Source organism: Mixophyes fleayi, chromosome 4 (genome assembly GCF_038048845.1).
Source record: "Mixophyes fleayi isolate aMixFle1 chromosome 4, aMixFle1.hap1, whole genome shotgun sequence".
In the NCBI taxonomy this organism is placed as follows: Eukaryota; Metazoa; Chordata; class Amphibia; order Anura; family Limnodynastidae; genus Mixophyes; species Mixophyes fleayi.
Genome location: NC_134405.1, coordinates 156,170,836 through 156,190,161, shown reverse-complemented (window position 1 = coordinate 156,190,161; position 19,326 = coordinate 156,170,836). Strand labels below are relative to the sequence as shown.

The following is a 19,326-nucleotide window of genomic DNA, read 5'->3' as shown; positions in this document are numbered from 1 at the left end:
ACTTTTAGGCAGCCACATCATTGTGTGTCCTCCATTTTGTACCACTTCTATATTTACTTGAAAAGTAGTAACCAGTCAGACATAATCTTTTATTGTGTGCCAAGCACTAAATTAATTAATTAAAGCTAATTTCTCCTTCATCCACTCTGGGGGACACTGCTACTATGGGTTTGTATGAGGGCGCATGGAGTTCACACTTAAATAGTTAACTAAACTTGCTGCTGCTCACTCTTCCCCTCTGCAACCCCATAGACCTCTGCAGTATTTGTTGCTAGCTTAGTATTTTATTGTTTTATTAAAGTATTTCTAAGAATAGGAGAGGATATGTGTAATTACTTGCACTATTCCTGGTAGTTGGAATGGAACGCAGTTCCGTTTTTTTATTTAAAAATAAAATAAAACATACTTATAAAGAGAAGAAGAAATTAAGAAAATCAAAAGGAGTAGTTCAGACAGCGACAGCCGCTATGCAGCTGTCACTGCAGTCTCCCGGCGGGTCTGGCTTTGCCTTTGGAGAGCGACGGCATCGGTCAGTGGAGCGGTCATGTTGGGAGTTAACAAGTCCCCCGCTTAGGGGGAAGGGAGACTTGGATCTTTTTTGGCCACAGAGAAGCAGCATCGCAGGCTGAGCTTATATAATAGAAGGCTGCACAGTGGATTGTGAGCACCAAAAGACAGGCATCTCAGCGGGCAGAGTAAGAGGGATCTTCCTCAGAGATGCAGAACCATCTAGGGAGGGGAGTGTGCGAGACCCCCCTCACCTGTTGGTATGCCCGAAAGCAGGAGAATTAGACGCCAGAACCTGTTCCTCAGACGGATTCCTCACTGTCTCCGGAGTGCACTGTCTGCTGCTGGCTCCCTTTCCCTGACTTTCCTGACAGGAAGAAGGCTGAGTAACCTGTGGGGGACGTTTGTTCTATGCAGGGCAGCATATCCTATTTAGATTAGGGCATATTGGTCTCTGTATACTCGGTCTGCACCTATGTATATAATATATATAGAGTCTACCTAGTACTGTTTTGAGGCTTTTGGCCAGGGTCAGAACAAGTAATTGAACTACTGTGTTGTTTGTGGTGTGTTTTGTTAACTAGTTAAGTGCCAATTCCCACTGTATTGTCTTTTTATAAAAAAAATAAAATGGAGAAGTAAGAATGTCTGAGAAGGCCAAGATGTCACACGCCGGCCCCGCGGACGGGCACCAGCAATGTTACCTCTCTCGTGTAAGCGGTGAGTCTGGTGTTCTAGTCACATCCTTGGATGGCGTCCGCTATCTTGCCTCAGGTTCTGCGCATGTGCAAGTCGGCTCTCCTCTCTTCAGACCTCCTACTCATTCCTCATTGGTCACAGCATTCTGGAGCTGTATTTAAACCTCCTACTTCCTCCTGTCAGGCGCCTGTTCTTCGAGTTCATTCACTCGCTGTGAGTATCTGGCTCCCTTCGGTCTACCCGAGTCTCCTGTTGCTCCAGTGTGGCATCTGCTTCTCACGAGTACTACTCTCCGTGCCGGCTGCAGCTCTACCTCTCCGCAGTTGCTACTGCTGTGCCCGAGGTTCCATCTCCTCTCCTGAGGTCATCTACATCTCCATTGCTCATACTGAACTACGGCTGTTCCAGTGACTCTCCTGCCGTGGGTTTGAGTTACCATCATCAGGTCAGCTATAGTTTTACATCTCTGTTGCTCATATTGAACTATTGCTGCTCCAGTGACTCTCCTGCCCTTGCTCTGACTGCTATCATCATATCAGATATAGTTCTGCACCTCTGTTGCTCATATTGATCTACTGCTGCTCCAGTAACTCCTCGCCTCTGCTGGTCACCGCCCGGCATCAGCCGTCTTCTGCTCTCTCCGCTCCTGGCTCCTCCTACCAATCTGCCCAGCACTCACCCAGGGGACTGCGACCTGCGGGATAGGGGCAACTAAGGCCATACCTCCTTGTGGGGGTCCCTGGTGAATACCACCTACTCGTTAGACTCCACACCCCTGAGTGAGCAATGCAAAACCTGGCAGATACAAGGGGTCCATTAAAGACTCAGATTTTGTGACAAGAGTTCTCATGTTAAATTTTATACCTGCTCAAAATGCTCTGCCAAATTGCCTGTAGGGCAGCAGAACCAGGGGGCTTTTATGCACAGTGTGAAGCAGTTGACCAGGGCGGGCAGTCTCGGTGGGGGTGGGGGGCTTCTACTGTCGCAGAGAAGCCTGCCTTGATATCCTCTTTGGCACAGTCAGTTTCCATGCTGGCCCAGCTTATCAACCGCCAAGCAGAGGTTACTGCCACGTCTGTGAATGTTACAGTGCATTCTACCCGAGCGGTCGGGGCCTCCTGGGCTGCTTTCCACAGGGCTTCTGCAGATCAGTTGTGTAGGGCAGCGACCTGGTCCTCTGTCCATACCATTACTCGTTTTTACCAGTTCAACATTTTTGCGTCTTAAGACGCCAGTTTGGGCCGCAGTGTTCTGCGGGCTGGTAGACCAAAGCATTCCTTCCCTTAGGGGCTACTTTAGAAGGTCCCCATGGTAGCAGTGTCCCCCAGAGTGAATGAAAGAGAAAAGAAGATTTTTGTACTTATGTTAAATCTCTTTCTTCCATTCCATCTGGGGGACACTGCGTTCCTTCCCTTTTGCTGTTCAACGGTTTAGTTTGTGTTGTGGTACCCTTTTCTTGGGATTTTAGTATTACTGAGGTCTATGGGGTTGCAGAGGGGAGGAGTCAGCAGCAGCAAGTTTAGTTGTTAACTATTTAAGTGCCAACTCCATGCACCCGCATACAGCCCCATGGTAGCAGTGTCTCACAGATGGAAAGAGATTTAACGTAAGTACAAAAATCTTCTTTTATGATCGATTTGTTATGGGCCACTGTATATTAGCAACTCCCCATATGCAATTGCTATTAAAAAAAAAGTATTGACACCCATTCTTTGGCATTTATCACATTTTATTATACCACTGTTAATCGATATACTACAGTAGGTTAGTGCATTTTCAAATAAGATTTTCATCATGAAGATCAAAGAACGTTTAGAACAAACGACAGAAAAGGTTATTGAAAAGCACCAATCAGTGGAAGGATGTAATAATATTTCAAGGACATGTAATATTCCCCAGAGCACTGTCAAGCCCATCATAGAAATTGAGAGAATATTGCACAACTTTAAATTGGCATCCATGCAAGAAATTAGCTTTTTAGGGAGGCCTCCAAGAGACTTATGGCAGTTGCAGTGTTCAAAGGCAGAGATCGAAATAACTGTCCTTGGAGCAATAGCCCACATTACAAATCGGTGCTTTGTGGAAGGGGGACAAAAAGAAAACTCTCATGAAATGTTGCATACAGGTTGTCAGAAAACACATAGGAGACCCACATACCAAGTGAAGCTTCCTTCCTTCCTATGGTCCGATGAGACCAAGATTAAACTTTTTGGCCTTAAGCATAACACTGAGCATCTTCAACACCACTACACTTACTGTGAAACATGCCTCCTGGAGCTTAATGCTGTGTGGGATGCGTCTCAATTTCAGGGCTTATTTACGAATATTGCATGTAGTTGCAAATTAGCACCAAATTATAGCAACCAATCCAATACTTTCATCGCCCAACTTGCACTAGGCAGATAAAAAGCTAATTGCATAACTGGTTGTGGTAGGGTGCAAATTGTCTTGCACTTAAATACAATGTTAGTAAATTAACAATATAGAGGGCAGAGCGGTTGGCTTTCGATAAAGACTTGGAGGTAAAGTTGCTGCAGTCTACAGAACACCTAGGGGTTGGCAGAAGACTTATATTCCAGCGGGACATTGAACCAGAGCATACAGCAAAAGCACATTGGGATGTCTTAAAGTCAATGAATTCTGACCTGGCATGGTCCAGTCAAAGTACAATCACCTGGAGAATCTGTGGAATCATTTCAAAAGTCCAGATGTGGAAAGCTGGTAGAGACTTGACAAAGTAGACTCATGTGTAAAATTATATTCTGTGTTGATCAGTGTTAAGAATTTAGAAATAAATCATTTTGATTCCATGATGTATAAAAATGTTTAAGGGGGTGAATAATATTTCAGACTCTCTATAAATTAATTCCGTGCTCTTTGATTTCAACAGGTGCACCTAGATTCCCCACCAAAGCAGGGGAATAGAAGTTTGCATCTGCTAACAAGCGAGGGCATTCTTTGCAAAGTACAGAGTTGGCGCACTCATTCGAAGAACAGTGCAAAATGAGAATTAATATTGTGGTGTGAGATTACTGATATTAGAGTAAGGGGTGGATCAATCAAATTAGGGGCATGACTTGCTGTATAAAGAGCACAGAGTGATTACCACTACCAAAGACATGAATCGGAGCTGGAGGATTTTGGGTCTTGTCCTTACTTAATGGGATGCATTTGATTTTTTCAGCTGCACTTCTGAGAAAGACATTTCTAGGTTTAAAAAATAAATAAAAAAACACTTATACTACTGCACAATACGGATCTTCATATTGTTCACTTATCCATAAAGCTAGGTTCACTTCTAGTTTGCAGAGGTGTCTTCCAAAACCAGAGAGTAGGTAGTGCAATTGGAGCATCCATGCAAAGGCCAATCCATTTGGTCTTGAGCATCTAGTGTGCTTAGTAAATGAGGTCCGGTTTATTTACAACTTGAAACTTGTTGCTTGATTCACAATGTTTGAAGCATCATGAACCATTAATCTGGCCGCTGGTGATAAAGCTGATTCAGTATACTGATCATGGTCCTATTGCGCATCCCTGCTGCCTTGTATGTCATTTTGCTCTCTTCTTCATAGATATTGTTTTGTAAATATTATAACTTTTTTACTAAGGTTTAATGTGGGAAATTACATTTGATGCTTCTTTACATAGTTCATTTGTTGCTGCACATCCATTTTTTCTTTCTTTTAGTATCCGAGAATGACCAGAGCTTTGAGGTGACTATGACTGCTACCACAGAAGTGGCAGATGATGACATTAATGAAGACTCCATAACTCGGATCCAGGTAAGATACACTATTCTAAATGGCAAGAATATTATGTGCAGTATTTGCAGCTACATTATAAACTGTTACTGACGGCCTCATACAAACCAAATGCCATTCATGTCTAACTATAACTCACCTGTGTTGATAACAAAAGTCTGCTACAATGGCAGTATTTTACAGCCACATGCAAGTTGGGAGGGGAACAATAACATTTTATTCCTTAATTTGCTCCAACATCATCTAGATTCCTTTTCTAAAAAACTGTGGGATTTATTTTGAGTACTATAGTATCCTGGGAGAAATACACACGTGGAATTGTTTTCTATAGTCCTATCCTTAAACAATTGTTATGTTTTGAGAGAACTATCAGGCTGGAAAAAATGTTGACCAAGACGATAGGAGAAATAATACGGGGTAGATCTAAGCTAACTAAGCATGTGGTGTAAAAGATTAAGTCAGTTCATAGCCTTATTCGAGTGTATGCATTTTATGTGTCTTGTGCAATCTGCTGGCTCTGGCCAACAACATACAATTATAATGTTGTGGTGTGGCAAGATTGGCCACAGATCTGCATAAATGACTGAGTCACTGTACTTATGGTCACATTAATGTAATCATGAATAAAATAGTCACTAAGATGTAATGTTTGTGCACACCAGTGTTATTGCTCCATTTCATGACTGCTCAGGGGCATTTCCCACATACACAACATGAACAGACTCAATTTACGTTGGAAAACTTGATCCTTGTGGGAAGCTCCAAACTGTTGTATGTGTCGACCTGTCGTCAGGTTGATAATATCGAGTTTGAGGTCATTGATTCCTTTGTAATACATGTTGTGGTTATGGCATAGCCGTTGTTTAAGGAAAATCGTCACGGTTCTTACGAGGAGACTCGGTAGATGCAGCGAATCCTAGAGGTTCGTACAGTTTGGCACTACTCCAGCAGGGCGCGGAGTCTAACGAGGTGACGGTGTTCACCAGGAACCGCCGCAAAGCGGTATGGGCTTAGCCGCGTCTACCTCGCAGGTCGCGGTCCCTACTAAAAGCACTGTACGGAAGCCCTTGGGAAGGCTACAGGGAATAGTACCGTAGGAAGAGAGGTCAATGCTGTAAGTAATGGCAGCGTAGATGCTGGAGATAGGCGTCAGCTCTGCAGGCCACTATGTGGCAGATGAGGCAGGAGATGAGCGTCAGCTCTGCAGACAAAAGTAGAGTCGATTTCCGGAGATGAGCGTTAGCTCTGCAGGCCACTGTGTGGCAGATGCAGTAGATTCAGGAAGGTGAGCGTCAGCTCTGCAGACCACTATGTGGCGTAGATTTCAGGAGAGTGAGCGTCAGCTCTGCAGACAACCGTAGAGTAGATTTCCGAGGATGAGTGTTAGCTCTGCAGGCCACTGTGTGGCAGATGAAGTAGATTCAGGAAGGTGAGCGTCAGCTCTGCAGACAACCGTAGAGTAGATTTCCGAGGATGAGTGTTAGCTCTGTAGACCACTGTGTGGCAGATGAAGTAGATTCATGAAGGTGAGCGTCAGCTTTGCAGACCTCTATGTGGTGTAGATTTCCGGAGAGTGAGCGTCAGCTCTGCAGTCGAGTATAGATGGCAAATGCAGCAAGACACCAGGGAAGCCACTTCTATCACCAGGAAGTGACTCAAAGAACAGGCACTGAAGACAGAGAGGATGTGCCTTTTAAACTTGCCGCCAAGGAGAAGGACCAATGAGCAGGAGGCAGAAGAATTAATGCAGCCGCCGGGTCTGCGCATGCACCGCACGTCTACTGCATGGTTTCAAGGGAAACTTCTTGTGGAATTTATCCAGCAGGTAGGGAGTGTGGATGTCGGAGGCAAAAACCCAAGAGCACTCTTCAGGGCCGAAGCCCTTCCAGTCTACCAGGTACTTCAGACTGCCTTTACAATTTTTTGAGTCTAGGATTTGTTTGAGTTCGAAATCCTCCTCTTGATGGGCTCCTGGAGTGGTGGAAGGAGCTACAGATGTAAATCGATTAATCTTCAGAGGTTTTAATAGAGACACATGGAAAGAGTTAACAATACGAAGAGATGCCGGTAATCGCAATTTGAAACAGACTGGGTTAATGACTCCAGAGATACTGTATGGGCCAATAAATCGCGGAGCCAATTTCATGCAAGGGACTTTGAGGCGTATATTCTTGGTGGAGAGCCACACCCTATGACCAACCTTGAAGGTGGGAAGAAATCTATGTCTCTTATCCGCGGCCAGTTTGTAGCATGTAGAAGTTTTTTTAAGGCAAGACCTTGCTTGCCTCCAAATGGAGAGGAAATTGCTGTATAGAAAATTAGCTGCAGGAACCTGGGTGCGTGAGAGGGGCGCAAATTCAGGAAGTGATGGATGATGTCCATAGACCACCAAGAAAGGAGATTTAGAAGAAGACTCATGGAAGGCGTTGTTGTGGACAAACTCCGCCCACGGTAGAAGATCTACCCAGTTATCCTGGTTGGCGGAAGAGAACATTCTGATGTAAGTCTCCAGATCCTGGTTCACCCTTTCGGTCTGTCCATTGGATTGAGGATGATACCCAGATGATAAACTCAGTTTGATTCCCAACAATTTGCAGAGAGACCTCCAGAATTTGGAAACGAATTGGACACCTCGATCTGAGACTATGTTGAGCGGACAGCCATGTAGGCGGAATATTTCTTTGACAAAGTGGTATGCCAGGACTGGAGAGGATGGAAGACCAGGAAGTGCCATGAAATGGGCCATTTTAGAAAATCTATCCACTACAACCCATATGACGGTACAATTCTTACTAGGTGGGAGATCGGTAATAAAATCCATACTTATATGGGTCCATGGTTCACGAGGTGTGGGCAATGGAAGTAGTAAACCAGCGGGAGACTGATGTGTGGATTTATTTTGAGAAGAGATGCTACAGGAGGAGACGAAGTCCTTAACGTCAGTGTGGAGGCTGGGCCACCAATAGTTCCTGGATATCAATTCCACGGTCTTGCGGGTACCGGTATGTCCAGCGAAGATGGTGGAGTGATAATGTTTCAGCAGCTTGTGGCGAAGGTCAGGAGAGACAAAACTTTTCCCCGGTGGAGGTTTAGGGAATTTAAACTGAGTTGCTGAAACCAAGCATTTTGGGTCCAGGATGGGAAGAACAGGATCTTCCTCCGTGGCTTCGTGAGTAGGAAATGCACAAGAAAGAGCATTAGCTCTTTTATTCCTAATGCCCGGTTTGAAAGTAATGCGAAGTTCAAAGCGGGAAAAGAATAATGACCAGCGTGCTTGTCTGGGGTTCAAGCATTGAGCGGTTTGGAGGTAGAGTAAGTTCTTGTGGTCCGTGAAGATAGTCACCGGATGTTGTGCTCCCTCGAGGAGATATCGCCATTCAGCCAGAGCTGCTTTGATTGCCAACAACTCCTTATCCCCTATGGTGTAATTCTTCTCAGCAGGAAGAAATTTTCTACAAAAAAGGCACACGGATGGAATTGGGCCTGAGGAGATTTCTGTGAAAAGACGGCTCAGATGCCTATATTAGAAGCATCGATTTCCAGGAAGAACGGAGAGGAGACATCCGGTTGTTGGAGGATAGGTGCTGAGGCAAAGGCTTTTTTCAGGAACTCAAAGGCCTCGACAGCAGCTGAAGACCAAGATTTAGGGTTGGAACCCTTTCGAGTTAGATCCACAATAGGTGCCACGATGGTGGAGCAACCCTGGATGGAGCGCCTATAGTAGTTGGCGAATCCAAGGAATCTCTGAATAGGCTTCAGCCCAAGGGGACAAGGCCATTCTAAGATTGCTCTGACCTTGTCTGGGTCCATTTGTAGCCTGGATCCGGATACGATGTATCAACTATATATATAGCTTCACTAATTCTGTAGTGTTGTATAGAGAACTCATTCATGGGTCATTCCACATCAGATCACCCCCCAAAAAAATGAAATGTCCACCACCCATCTCAGATTTGTTCGAATTTTTTTTAGTTAAGACAGGATGTCAAACTATTTCTGCCAAATATCTCGACTGTCTGACAATTAGTAGATAAAAATTTGTATATGTAAAATTGATACAAAACATAGAATATTATTGCATTATTTGCATGTTTGCCCAATTGGTGGCAAACACATTCACTGTTCTTTGTCTATACACAATCCACCCTAAATTTATATGAGCACAGTATTTTTCCCAAATATTTTTTCTATATTTAGTTTGACATCAGTAAAGAAAATGTATACAATGTAATATTATGCAATGTAATGTTATTATATTATTATTTTTATTATATGTTGGAGTTCACTAGTAGAGGTGGTGAACTACAAACATATGAGTCCTTATTTTAGTGTGCTTTACTACTATATATTTCGCTAGTTAGCTCAATTTCACCTTGTTGGCATATGGCATCTGTATGGACTAGTACGAATATTAACAAAAGTGGCCCAGTCAAATAAAGTAATTTGGTTTGGGTTTTTGGATTCGGGAGGAAGAGTTTCCTTAGGGGTCCAAATTTTGCGGTGATTCCTTAATAAACACCGGTGATATTTCAAATAAACTGGATAATGAAGCCGTGATTAGTAAATTATTTAATAAATTGAAAAATCAATATTTAATCAACTAATTGTCAGACAGTTGAGATATTTGGCAGAAATATTTGTTTTGACATCCTCTCTTAACTAAAAAAAGTTTGATAAAATCTGAGATGGGTGGTGGACACCCCTGGTTGAACTAACATGGAATGACCCTCATATCAGTCTCTGCCTCATTGGAGCTTACAGTCTAAATTCCCTAACATACAAACACACAGATCCAGAGAAACTAAGGTCAATTTAATAGCAGCCAATTAACCTACTAGTATGTTTTTGGAGTGTGGGTGGAACCCCATGTAAGTACGAGGAGAACATACAAGCTCCACAGAGATAAGGTCATGGTCGGGAATTTCCTTTAACTAGACTTTTGACACTATGAAATCCTTCAGATGCAATTTTACAACAAGGCAATGACTGGACCACTTTTGATAATATTGGTACTAGTCCACAAGTCCATACAGACGCCATATGCCAACAAGGTGAAATTGAGCTAACTAGCGAAATATATAGTAGTAAAGCACACTAAAATAAGGACTCATATGTTTGTAGTTCACCACCTCTACTAGTGAACTACAACATATAATAATAGTAATAATAATATTACATTGCATAATATTACATTGTATTTATTTTCTTTACTGATGTCAAACTAAATATATAAAAAATATTTGGGAAAAATACTGTGCTCATATAAATGTAGGGTGGATTGTGTATAGACAAAGAACAGTAAATGTGTTTGCCACCAGTAGGGCACACATGCAAATGCAATAATATTCTATGTTTTGTATCAATTTTACATATACACATTTTTATAATGTTGCCAAATTGGTGTTATACATGACATTATGATAATTTAAAAGTTGAATATCTCAGCGTTCATAAAATATTTTAGAAAAAAATATAGTAAAAATTTAGTTCAAGCTGCATGGGGATAAAATTCCCATTCCTTAACCAAAAAGCTTTGCATTGTAGCAGTAATTTAAGGACATCTGTGTCCCTTTTTAGTGAGGATATATGGCCAGTGCAGATGCAAAAAAAAAAAGTAGGGAACCTGTGGCCTTTTAAATAATGTGCCACAATGGATTTGTCCGCTTTTTCTTCATCAGCCACTTGTATCGCAGATCAAATTCCCGAGACCCAAGAACTAAAAGTATGTTCGTTTTGCCCAAACACTATAATCCACCAAGTTACTAAACATACCACATAATGTTTACTATAGTAAATTTGCCTGTGTGAGTGTGACGAGTTTGTTATGCGTGTTTATACAATGTATTCACATCCAGTCATGGCACTGCTTAGTTTTACATTGGGACATTCAGTTACTGAAATTCCTTTTTCTTTTTAAGATCCTCCAGAATGAACAACTCGCTGACATCTCTCCTGCAAGTAATGATGAGGCGTCCGCAGTCAGTCGCGCCTGGTTTACTAGTAAAGAAGACAAAGATTCTCTCACCAACAAAGGTGTATATAAAGTGTACAGCAGTTATATTGCAGTTTTCTTTACATAGTGCCAAAACATTTGTGGGGCATAAGAAAGTGCAACTGCGAAGTGAAACTGTTTTCCCTTACAGTACTATCACCCTCTAAAAGAGACAAGAAGTGCGGTTTAACCGCTGTTCCTTTCAGAGGCAGGAGTAGAGAGAGTTCTCTAGTATTTTCTTTTGGATTGCAAAGCCAACCTCCCACTTACCTGTATTGCACCTGTCAGTGAGAAGCAGGCTAATGTAATCCTCGCTCGGATTACAAAATGTTTTATCCAACCATTTGATTAATACAGTCCAATCACTGTAATATTACAATATCATATTGTGAACTAGTTTTGATAATAATTTTGAATCCTTATTTTTTTGCACATGTAATATTCTATTTGCACTATTTTTTCATGTTTTCTTTAATCGCTGTCTCGATCTCAACCATGCAAAGTTAAGATCGAAACAAGGTTAGACTGCATACTGCTTAATCCAGACTGATAGGAGATATTGGATCTTACTTCTGTCTAACATATAAATCATGGACGTATGTGGGCTGGTGATCCTATGACTGAATAATAGTGAGCTTTTACAGTTACTACATCATGGGATTACTACCTTGGTTTTGAAACTACCATAAGTGGACATAAACTGTGGACATTATTGCTGCATATTTGCAGTCGGATTTTCCAAAAAAGGAATCAATTAAACATGATATTTTGAACAGCTTTATTGGCCAGGTGCATACATTAGTGACAACCATGTACTACCTGGACATTTTTAGCAAAATATTGGTTTATCCCACACAGCCTTGGATAGTTACAGGAACAAGACTGTGAATTTGGCTTAATTCACTGGCTTGCCAAACCATTAGATCTCAGACTAATTGAGCCTCTGTGGGATGAAATGAGGATAGCACAGTATTTCTTCCCACAGTCCAGAAACATACTGGTAGATTAATTGGCTACTGACAAAATGTGACCCTAATGTGTTTATAGAGAGAGAGAGAAAGGATCTCTTAGAAAAACCTTAAAGTTAAATAACACATACAAATACACATCAACTAATAAGATAGCGACATGTTAGAAAATGGATGAAAATCAACCCTGTCACATAATATAATCACTTACTAGCTCAGAGTCCGCAATAAATTCATTAGCTAGCTTTCATGTACATAGTATAGATTCTTGGTTACTGAAATCTGTTAAAATATCATTTTTAGACAGATATTTTGTTAGTTGCTGTTCCGTCTCAAATTAAAGTATATTACCAATGTTACAATGCTGATGTTACACAAGATGTTGAATTTCAAATCCTCTCAATGCAGACAGCCATTGAATATTGATCTCCAAAGTGGGTTCCAAACTGATTCTGGTCTGGATTCATTTCGATACAATGGAAGAACGTCTTTTACTGCTAATGGATTGCCATTTGACTCACTGAGCCTTCACGAAACAGAGCTTATCCATTACACAGCATTAGATTGTTTCAGAGATGCCGGCTTGTGTGCACAGCTGCCGGCTAATCTATGGTAGTGTAATCTCTAACACCAGGCCGCTCAATTTCTCTACATCCTACTGCTGTCATATTTGCTGGAGCGACTAGACGATTGGCTGGGCAGGTGAGAGCTGCCAGCGGGTCCATCCAGGGAGCCTGACTAGTGCAGCATGACTGTTAGTATGATCTGAAGCTGATGAATAGGAGTTTATTTTGGATATGACTGTCTGCCGTGCAAGAACTGTGGGTGGGCTTGTCCGCAATCTCCCTTTTGTTTAGCCTAATAACTATGATCTGTGCAGTGGGGGATCCAGCAAGGGAGTTAGTAAATTACTATATTAGGTGACAGGGTTGATTCACATCCATGTTCTATCATGTCATTATCTTATTGATTAATAATCAGTTCATGAGTGTTTGTTTATTTATTTTTTAGATTGTAATATTGATAATAAATATTTTCTAGAGATTATCTGGTGATCCATGTATTTATAAGTCCCTTTCTTCCTTTCTCCCTTAACCCATGTTTTAGCACTGTGTGTTATAGAATATTTTTTTGTCATTTAATCAGGAGGTTGCAGCCCCCTTTACAGCTGCTTGACCTTGTTGGTGAAGTTCTGAACTGTTTATATTTATTTTTGGCGCCATTATCAAAGGTTTCTTTTTCTCTGTTTAAAGGGAATGTTGACTGTAGGCGCCATTGGGGCAGGAACTGATGTGAATGATTAAAACAAATATTACATATACAGCACTGTGTAATTTGGTGATACTATATAAATAAACAGTAATAATAATAATATAATGATATCCAAGAAATATGTTCATTTGAGTCAGCCAGTATTCCTCTGCCACAATTCCACATATGTACAGCACATGGGAGAGCAACTTGTTCTTAGTATGGTAATATGCCAGTAATAAGTCTGAGAATTGTTAGGCACTACAAAAGTTAAAAATGGATAGGCACCTCTCTGACAACTCCCTCCTTGACCCTCTCCAATCCGGCTACCGCCCCCTCCACTCCACCGAAACAGCCCTGGCTAAAGTTACTAATGATCTCCTATCAGCCAAATCCAAGGGTCACTACTCCATACTCATCCTCCTCGACCTCTCCGCGGCCTTCGACACCGTGGACCACCCCCTCCTGCTGCATACTCTTCTCTCTCTCGGCCTCTCTGGCTCTGTTCATGCCTGGTTCACCTCATACCTTGCTAATCGCTCCTTCTCCGTATCCACGTCTGGTTCTTCCTCCACCCCCTACCCTCTCCCTGTTGGAGTCCCTCAGGGCTCTGTTCTTGGCCCTTTACTCTTTTCGCTCTATACTTCCTCCCTTGGAGCTCTCATCTCTTCGTTCGGTCTTCAGTATCACCTATATGCTGATGATATTCAACTCTACATCTCTTCTCCTGATCTTTCCTCCTCCCTCCTCTCTCGTGTAACTGACTGCCTCTCAGCCATCTCCTCCTGGATGTCTTCACGCTTTCTTAAAATTAACATCTCCAAAACTGAACTCATTGTCTTTCCCCCACCCAGACTCCCTTCCCACCATGACCTCTCTATAATTGTTAACAACTCCACTATCTCCTCTGTCACCCAACTCCGCTGCCTAGGAGTTACTCTTGACTCCTCTCTCTCTTTTGCCCCCACATTCAATCCCTTGCCCAAGCCTGTCGCTTCCAACTCCGTAACATTGCTCGCATCCGTCCTTTCCTCTCTCAAGATGCCACCAAAACTGTCATCCATGCTCTCATCATCTCCCGCCTCGACTACTGCAACCTCCTCCTTACTGGCCTCCCCTGCTCCCACCTCGCCCCCCTCCGCTCTGTACTTAATGCGGCTGCGAGACTCATCTTCCTCTCACGCCGCTCCTCCTCTGCCTCCCCTCTCTGTCTTGCCTTACACTGGCTCCCCTTCCCCTACAGAATCCTTTTCAAACTCCTCACCACCACTTACAAAGCTCTCTCCCAGTCTACTGCCCCTTATATCTCTAACCTCCTCTCCATTCACACTCCCACCCGCTCCCTGCGCTCGGCCAATGATCGCCGCCTCTCCTCCACTCTGATTACCTCTTCCCACTCTAGAATACATTCTTCTCCCGATCTGCCCCCCTTCACTGGAGCGACCTCCCTCGCTCCATCTGTCTCTCACCCAATCTGTGCTCCTTCAAGCGGGCACTTAAAACTCACCTGTTCCTTAAGGCCTACCACTTAACCTCTCACCTCTTCTGTTTCTCCCTGGCTCCTTTTTACTCTCCCCTTTGCTTCACTGGCTCCCTCTTGTGCCTGATTTTGTCTACCCTCCCTTAGGATGTAAGCTCGTATGAGCAGGGCCCCTCTCCCCTCCTGTCTCCACACCTGTTCTTCCGCTCCGTCTTTACAGTATTTGCCTGCCTGGAGTTTCTGAAGTTCTGGTACTTTGTGTTTATTGTTCTGTATTGTTTTACCTTGTATAGTGTACTGTTTGTGCTGTGTACGGCGCTGCGGAAACCGGAAACCTTGTGGCGCCTGACAAATAAACGATGATGATAATAATAATAATAGGCATATAAGAACTAAAAAGACCAATATAGGCACTATAAATTCAGCATTAAACATAAAATAATGCCGTTTCCCTTTCTTACTCCATGGCAGTCCTTACAATGGGTTAACTATAGACAGGAACAATTAAACACACCCAGAGGATATATAACGTGACTCCTGCCCCATACCAGTGTCTCTCTTTCCTGTCTCAGCTGAGCAAGAAGTTGATGTAGCTGTTTGTTATTTTGTGTGTAAGTGGCTTACCTTCGTGCACGGTGGCTAAGTGGTTAGCACTTCTGCCTCACAGCACTGGGGTCATGAGTTTGTATGTTCTCCCCGTGTTTGCGTGGGTTTCCTCCGGGTGCTCTGGTTTCCTCCCATACTCCAAAAACATACTAGTAGGTTAATTGGCTGCTATCAAAATTGGCCCTACTCTCTCTGTCTGTCTGTGTGTGCATGTTAGGGAATTTAGATTGTAAGCTTCAATGGGGCAGGAACTGATGTCAATGAGTTCTCTGTACAGTGCTTCGGAATCAGTGGCGTTGATGAATGATGATGATCATTGGACGCTTCCTGATTACAGGACTAGGTGTCTTGTAAATGCTGCTCTGGATGAGTAGAGCTCCGCAATGACTCTATTCTCGGTGCATTAGGCAGAGGAGATTTTTTTAACCTCAAAAGATCAGCAGGACACATATTTTCACATCCCTATTGCAATCCAGCACCATCATTTTCTAAGATTCTTTATCCAGGGTTTTCCCTTCCAGTTCACATGCCTTCCATTCGGACTTTCCACAACTCCAAGAACCAAAATTTTGGCAGCACAGTGGCCTAGTGGTTAGCACATCTGCCTCACAGCACTGGGGTCATGAGTTTGATTCCCGACCATGGCCTGATCTGTGTGGAGTTTGTATGTTCTCCCTGTGTTTGCGTGGGTTTCCTCCCGGTGCTCCAGTTTCCTCCCACACTCCAAAAACATACTGGTAGATTAATTGGCTGCAATCAAAAATTGACCTTAGTCTCTCCCTCTCTGTCTGTCTGTGTGTGAGTGTGTGTATATAGTAGGGAATTTAGACTGTAAGCTCCAATGGGGCAGGGACTGATGTGAATGAGTTCTCTGTACAGCGCTGCGGAATTAGTGGCGCTATATAAATAAATGATGATGATGATAGTTCTTATGGCGGCTCTCAGAAGGTGTGGCATAACCCTATAACCGTGTCTGGGCGACATCTTAGTCATAGCAAAATCAGAACATGTTGCCCAAGATATGACATCTCATGTGATCCTTTTTCTACAGCAACATGGTTGGATGATCAACATAGCAAAAAAAATCATATTGTGCCCTCGTAACAACTCCTGTTTCTTGGAGTCTAGACAGATACTGCAAAAGACAAACTGTGTCTCTCGCAGGAAAGACTTGTCAAGATTCAATATCTGTCTCAGCATGTCCAGTGTTGAAGACGAGTTTCAGCAAGGACTTGTCTCTGCCTCCTAGGAATGTTTTCCTCAACCATAGCTGTTCTTCCATGGACAAAATATATGCAAGACCTCCAATTGGACCTACTTGACAAGTGGGATCACAACTTAAATTCCTTAGACTTTATGCTCAGTCTTTCAAAGATCACAAAACAGTCCCTCAACTGATGGCAAAATCCAAGGTTAAAATGTCAGGTTATGAATCTTTCAGCCAGAGTGTATTGTGTTTCCAGTTCTATAGGTTGAGGAGCTCATTTGCATACACACATAATACAAGGCACCTGGCAAAAAAGAAAAAGCATCTTCAAGGAAATGTTCTAGAAATAAGAGCAGTTTGGCATGCAATCCAGCACTTTTGAAATATGCCTCTGCACCTCGAATGAAGTGAGTGGACAGTGCTTCAGGCAAGCCAACTTTGGTGTGGTGACATATGGCAGAGAAGGAGAATAGTTCTCAGCAAGTATACCTGATAGAAAATTAAAATTCTTTTAAAAACTAAAACATTTTCAAGTGTTAATAGCTGAGTAGATTGCCCTGCAGGAAAATGGAACTAATTACTAACACTTAAAAATAAAATGTTGTTGACCATGAATTGCCTAATATTATTTAAATTATTAAATACAAATTTAATGTTTTTACTGTAATAGGAAAAATAAATATGATATTAAACTATTTAATTTAGATTACAGCCACTTTTGTTTTGCCGGTTGCTTGGCAAAAAATGACTTTGCCATCTGTAGTAAAATTCTTGTCTACCTGGATAACGATATTTCTTAAGTAGTCAGTGATCAGATAAGATATATCATAACGGCCGGAGAGACATTAATTACACGCACAGGTGGAGTGTAGTATATGCTCTGAGTTTATCAAGACAAATCATCACCTATTTATAATGGTTCAGTCACGTAGACATTTTAGCACTACGCAAGTGTGAATTACAAAATGCAGCATCAACAAATATTGTAAAGAAAGATTTACATGTCCTGGGAAATTGGACATTACTGTTACAAATCATAGTTGCAGTTCTTGCATGTCTTTGAAACTTGTTAATAAAACTAAAGCCTTTTGTGACTTGCAAAGCTGTAGGCCTGAACAATAGTTTCCTGAACAAAGTTAACTCTTTCACCATTTATCCACTTTTTATAGAACATTGCTCTTGAAGACTATTCTTTCGGCACAATGTGCAGTAAACTTCATTTCAGAGCAGGTGAAATGCCAACAAATTAAAACACAAATAAATTCAAAAATGCTGGGCGCTCATTGACTTCTATATTGATATACTAAAAGTGATAATGCAACTAATACACATGAGTAGAGATATATCAACTGGTGGTTACAAGGTAGTGAATACGGACTAGTCATTTTTTCCATATATTTTGGGCTGGAGATCTATTTTTTGCCTTTAGTAATTGTGCGTGTACACGTTATTCCATTTGGTTTTTACCGCTTATGTTGACTATATTGCCATTTATTGTTGACTGATGTATCATTATTTCTATGCCAATGTTATGTTAATCTAAATGTTTAAACTTGTGTAATTTAGGCATGTTGTATTCCATGTTTTTAGTATTGTAATAAATGTTATGTTTTCACTACCTTGTAACCACCAGTTTATATATCTCTACTCATGTGTATTTGTTGCATTATCACTATTAGTATATCAATATAGAAGTCAATGAGCGCCCAGCATTTTTGAATTTATTTGAGTCTTGGAAGGGAGGGATACCCTTAGCAGGTGCTACTCTTGCTTACACCCAGGGAGAGAGCGCAAATTCAATCGATTTCTAACAACTTAAAACACTAACACTCTTGATCATTCAATAACACCTGTTCTCTATCAATAGCATTTCTGATGTATTATGCTGTCTTACTAGTATCTAATTAAAATATATATTTATTTACTTTTTGAGCAAAACAAGCTTTTAATAAATTCTTACTTGATTTTATGATGTGATGTAACATTGGTTGTAAATGGGAATTTTTGATAAGCATAAATAGGACAGAGACCGTTCCTGTTTGTACCGTAGAATTATTTTCCCTTTTTTTTGTGTGTAAGGTCACAGATGGAAGCAGGGCATGTGGTCGAAAGAGGAAATTGCAATCTTAATGAGCAACATTGACCGGTACTTAAAGGTACGATGTCATTTGTGGGATTAATAACTGTAGTTGTGTACAATCCCTCAGTTGCAGATGCTTGTGTAGAACTGTAACATTCCCATCCAGGTCATTTAGACATCTTGCAGTGTAGAATATCTGATGTCAACATTATTACTTCTATTTCTGCAAGTATTCACATCCATGTGTTATTGAAGAAAAATTGTTAATAGTTAGTCAGCATGCAACGTCACCCACATCATTGTAAACGCAAGCAATAATTGTTTTTTTCCTCACCAATGTCCTTGCTTGATTTAGGCTCATGGCATTAAGGATGCAACTGAGATAATTTTTGAGATGTCGAAGGATGAGAGGAAAGACTTCTATCGGACCATAGCCTGGGGTTTAAACCGTCCACTCTTTGCTGTGTACAGGAGAGTCCTTCGCATGTACGATGACCGGAACCATGTGGGAAAGTAAGTGGCAAAAAGAACACTGATATCATGTATGTAATGTGGCAAAATACTTTATAATGTAATGCTAAAATAATGCTTCATTAATTGGTATGCTCCTCCTATTTAGATACTCCTATCATGATAGTATATTTTTTTATATCCATGATATTTTCCTACTTGGAGATTCCAGTGTACTGACCTTACTTTCAGGATGCTCTGTACTCTACCCATCCTAGTGGAAAATTTTCTAAAATAGTAGAGGCTTAGAAGCGAACAGTCTGCA

At 41.7% G+C, this 19,326-nt stretch overlaps 1 protein-coding gene across 4 annotated transcripts in view; it reads left to right on the top strand.

Annotated features, from left to right (window-relative positions):
- Positions 1 to 19,326, top strand: part of DMTF1 (cyclin D binding myb like transcription factor 1) — a 79,488-nt gene that overhangs the window by 5,831 nt on the left and 54,331 nt on the right. For all 4 annotated transcript variants that reach the window (XM_075208685.1, XM_075208686.1, XM_075208684.1 and 1 more), the window contains exons 3-6: positions 4,894 to 4,988; positions 10,886 to 11,000; positions 18,551 to 18,627; positions 18,907 to 19,064. In XM_075208685.1, coding sequence (XP_075064786.1) covers positions 4,894 to 4,988; positions 10,886 to 11,000; positions 18,551 to 18,627; positions 18,907 to 19,064 — 445 coding nt within the window. The remainder of the gene's footprint in view (positions 1 to 4,893; positions 4,989 to 10,885; positions 11,001 to 18,550; positions 18,628 to 18,906; positions 19,065 to 19,326) is intronic.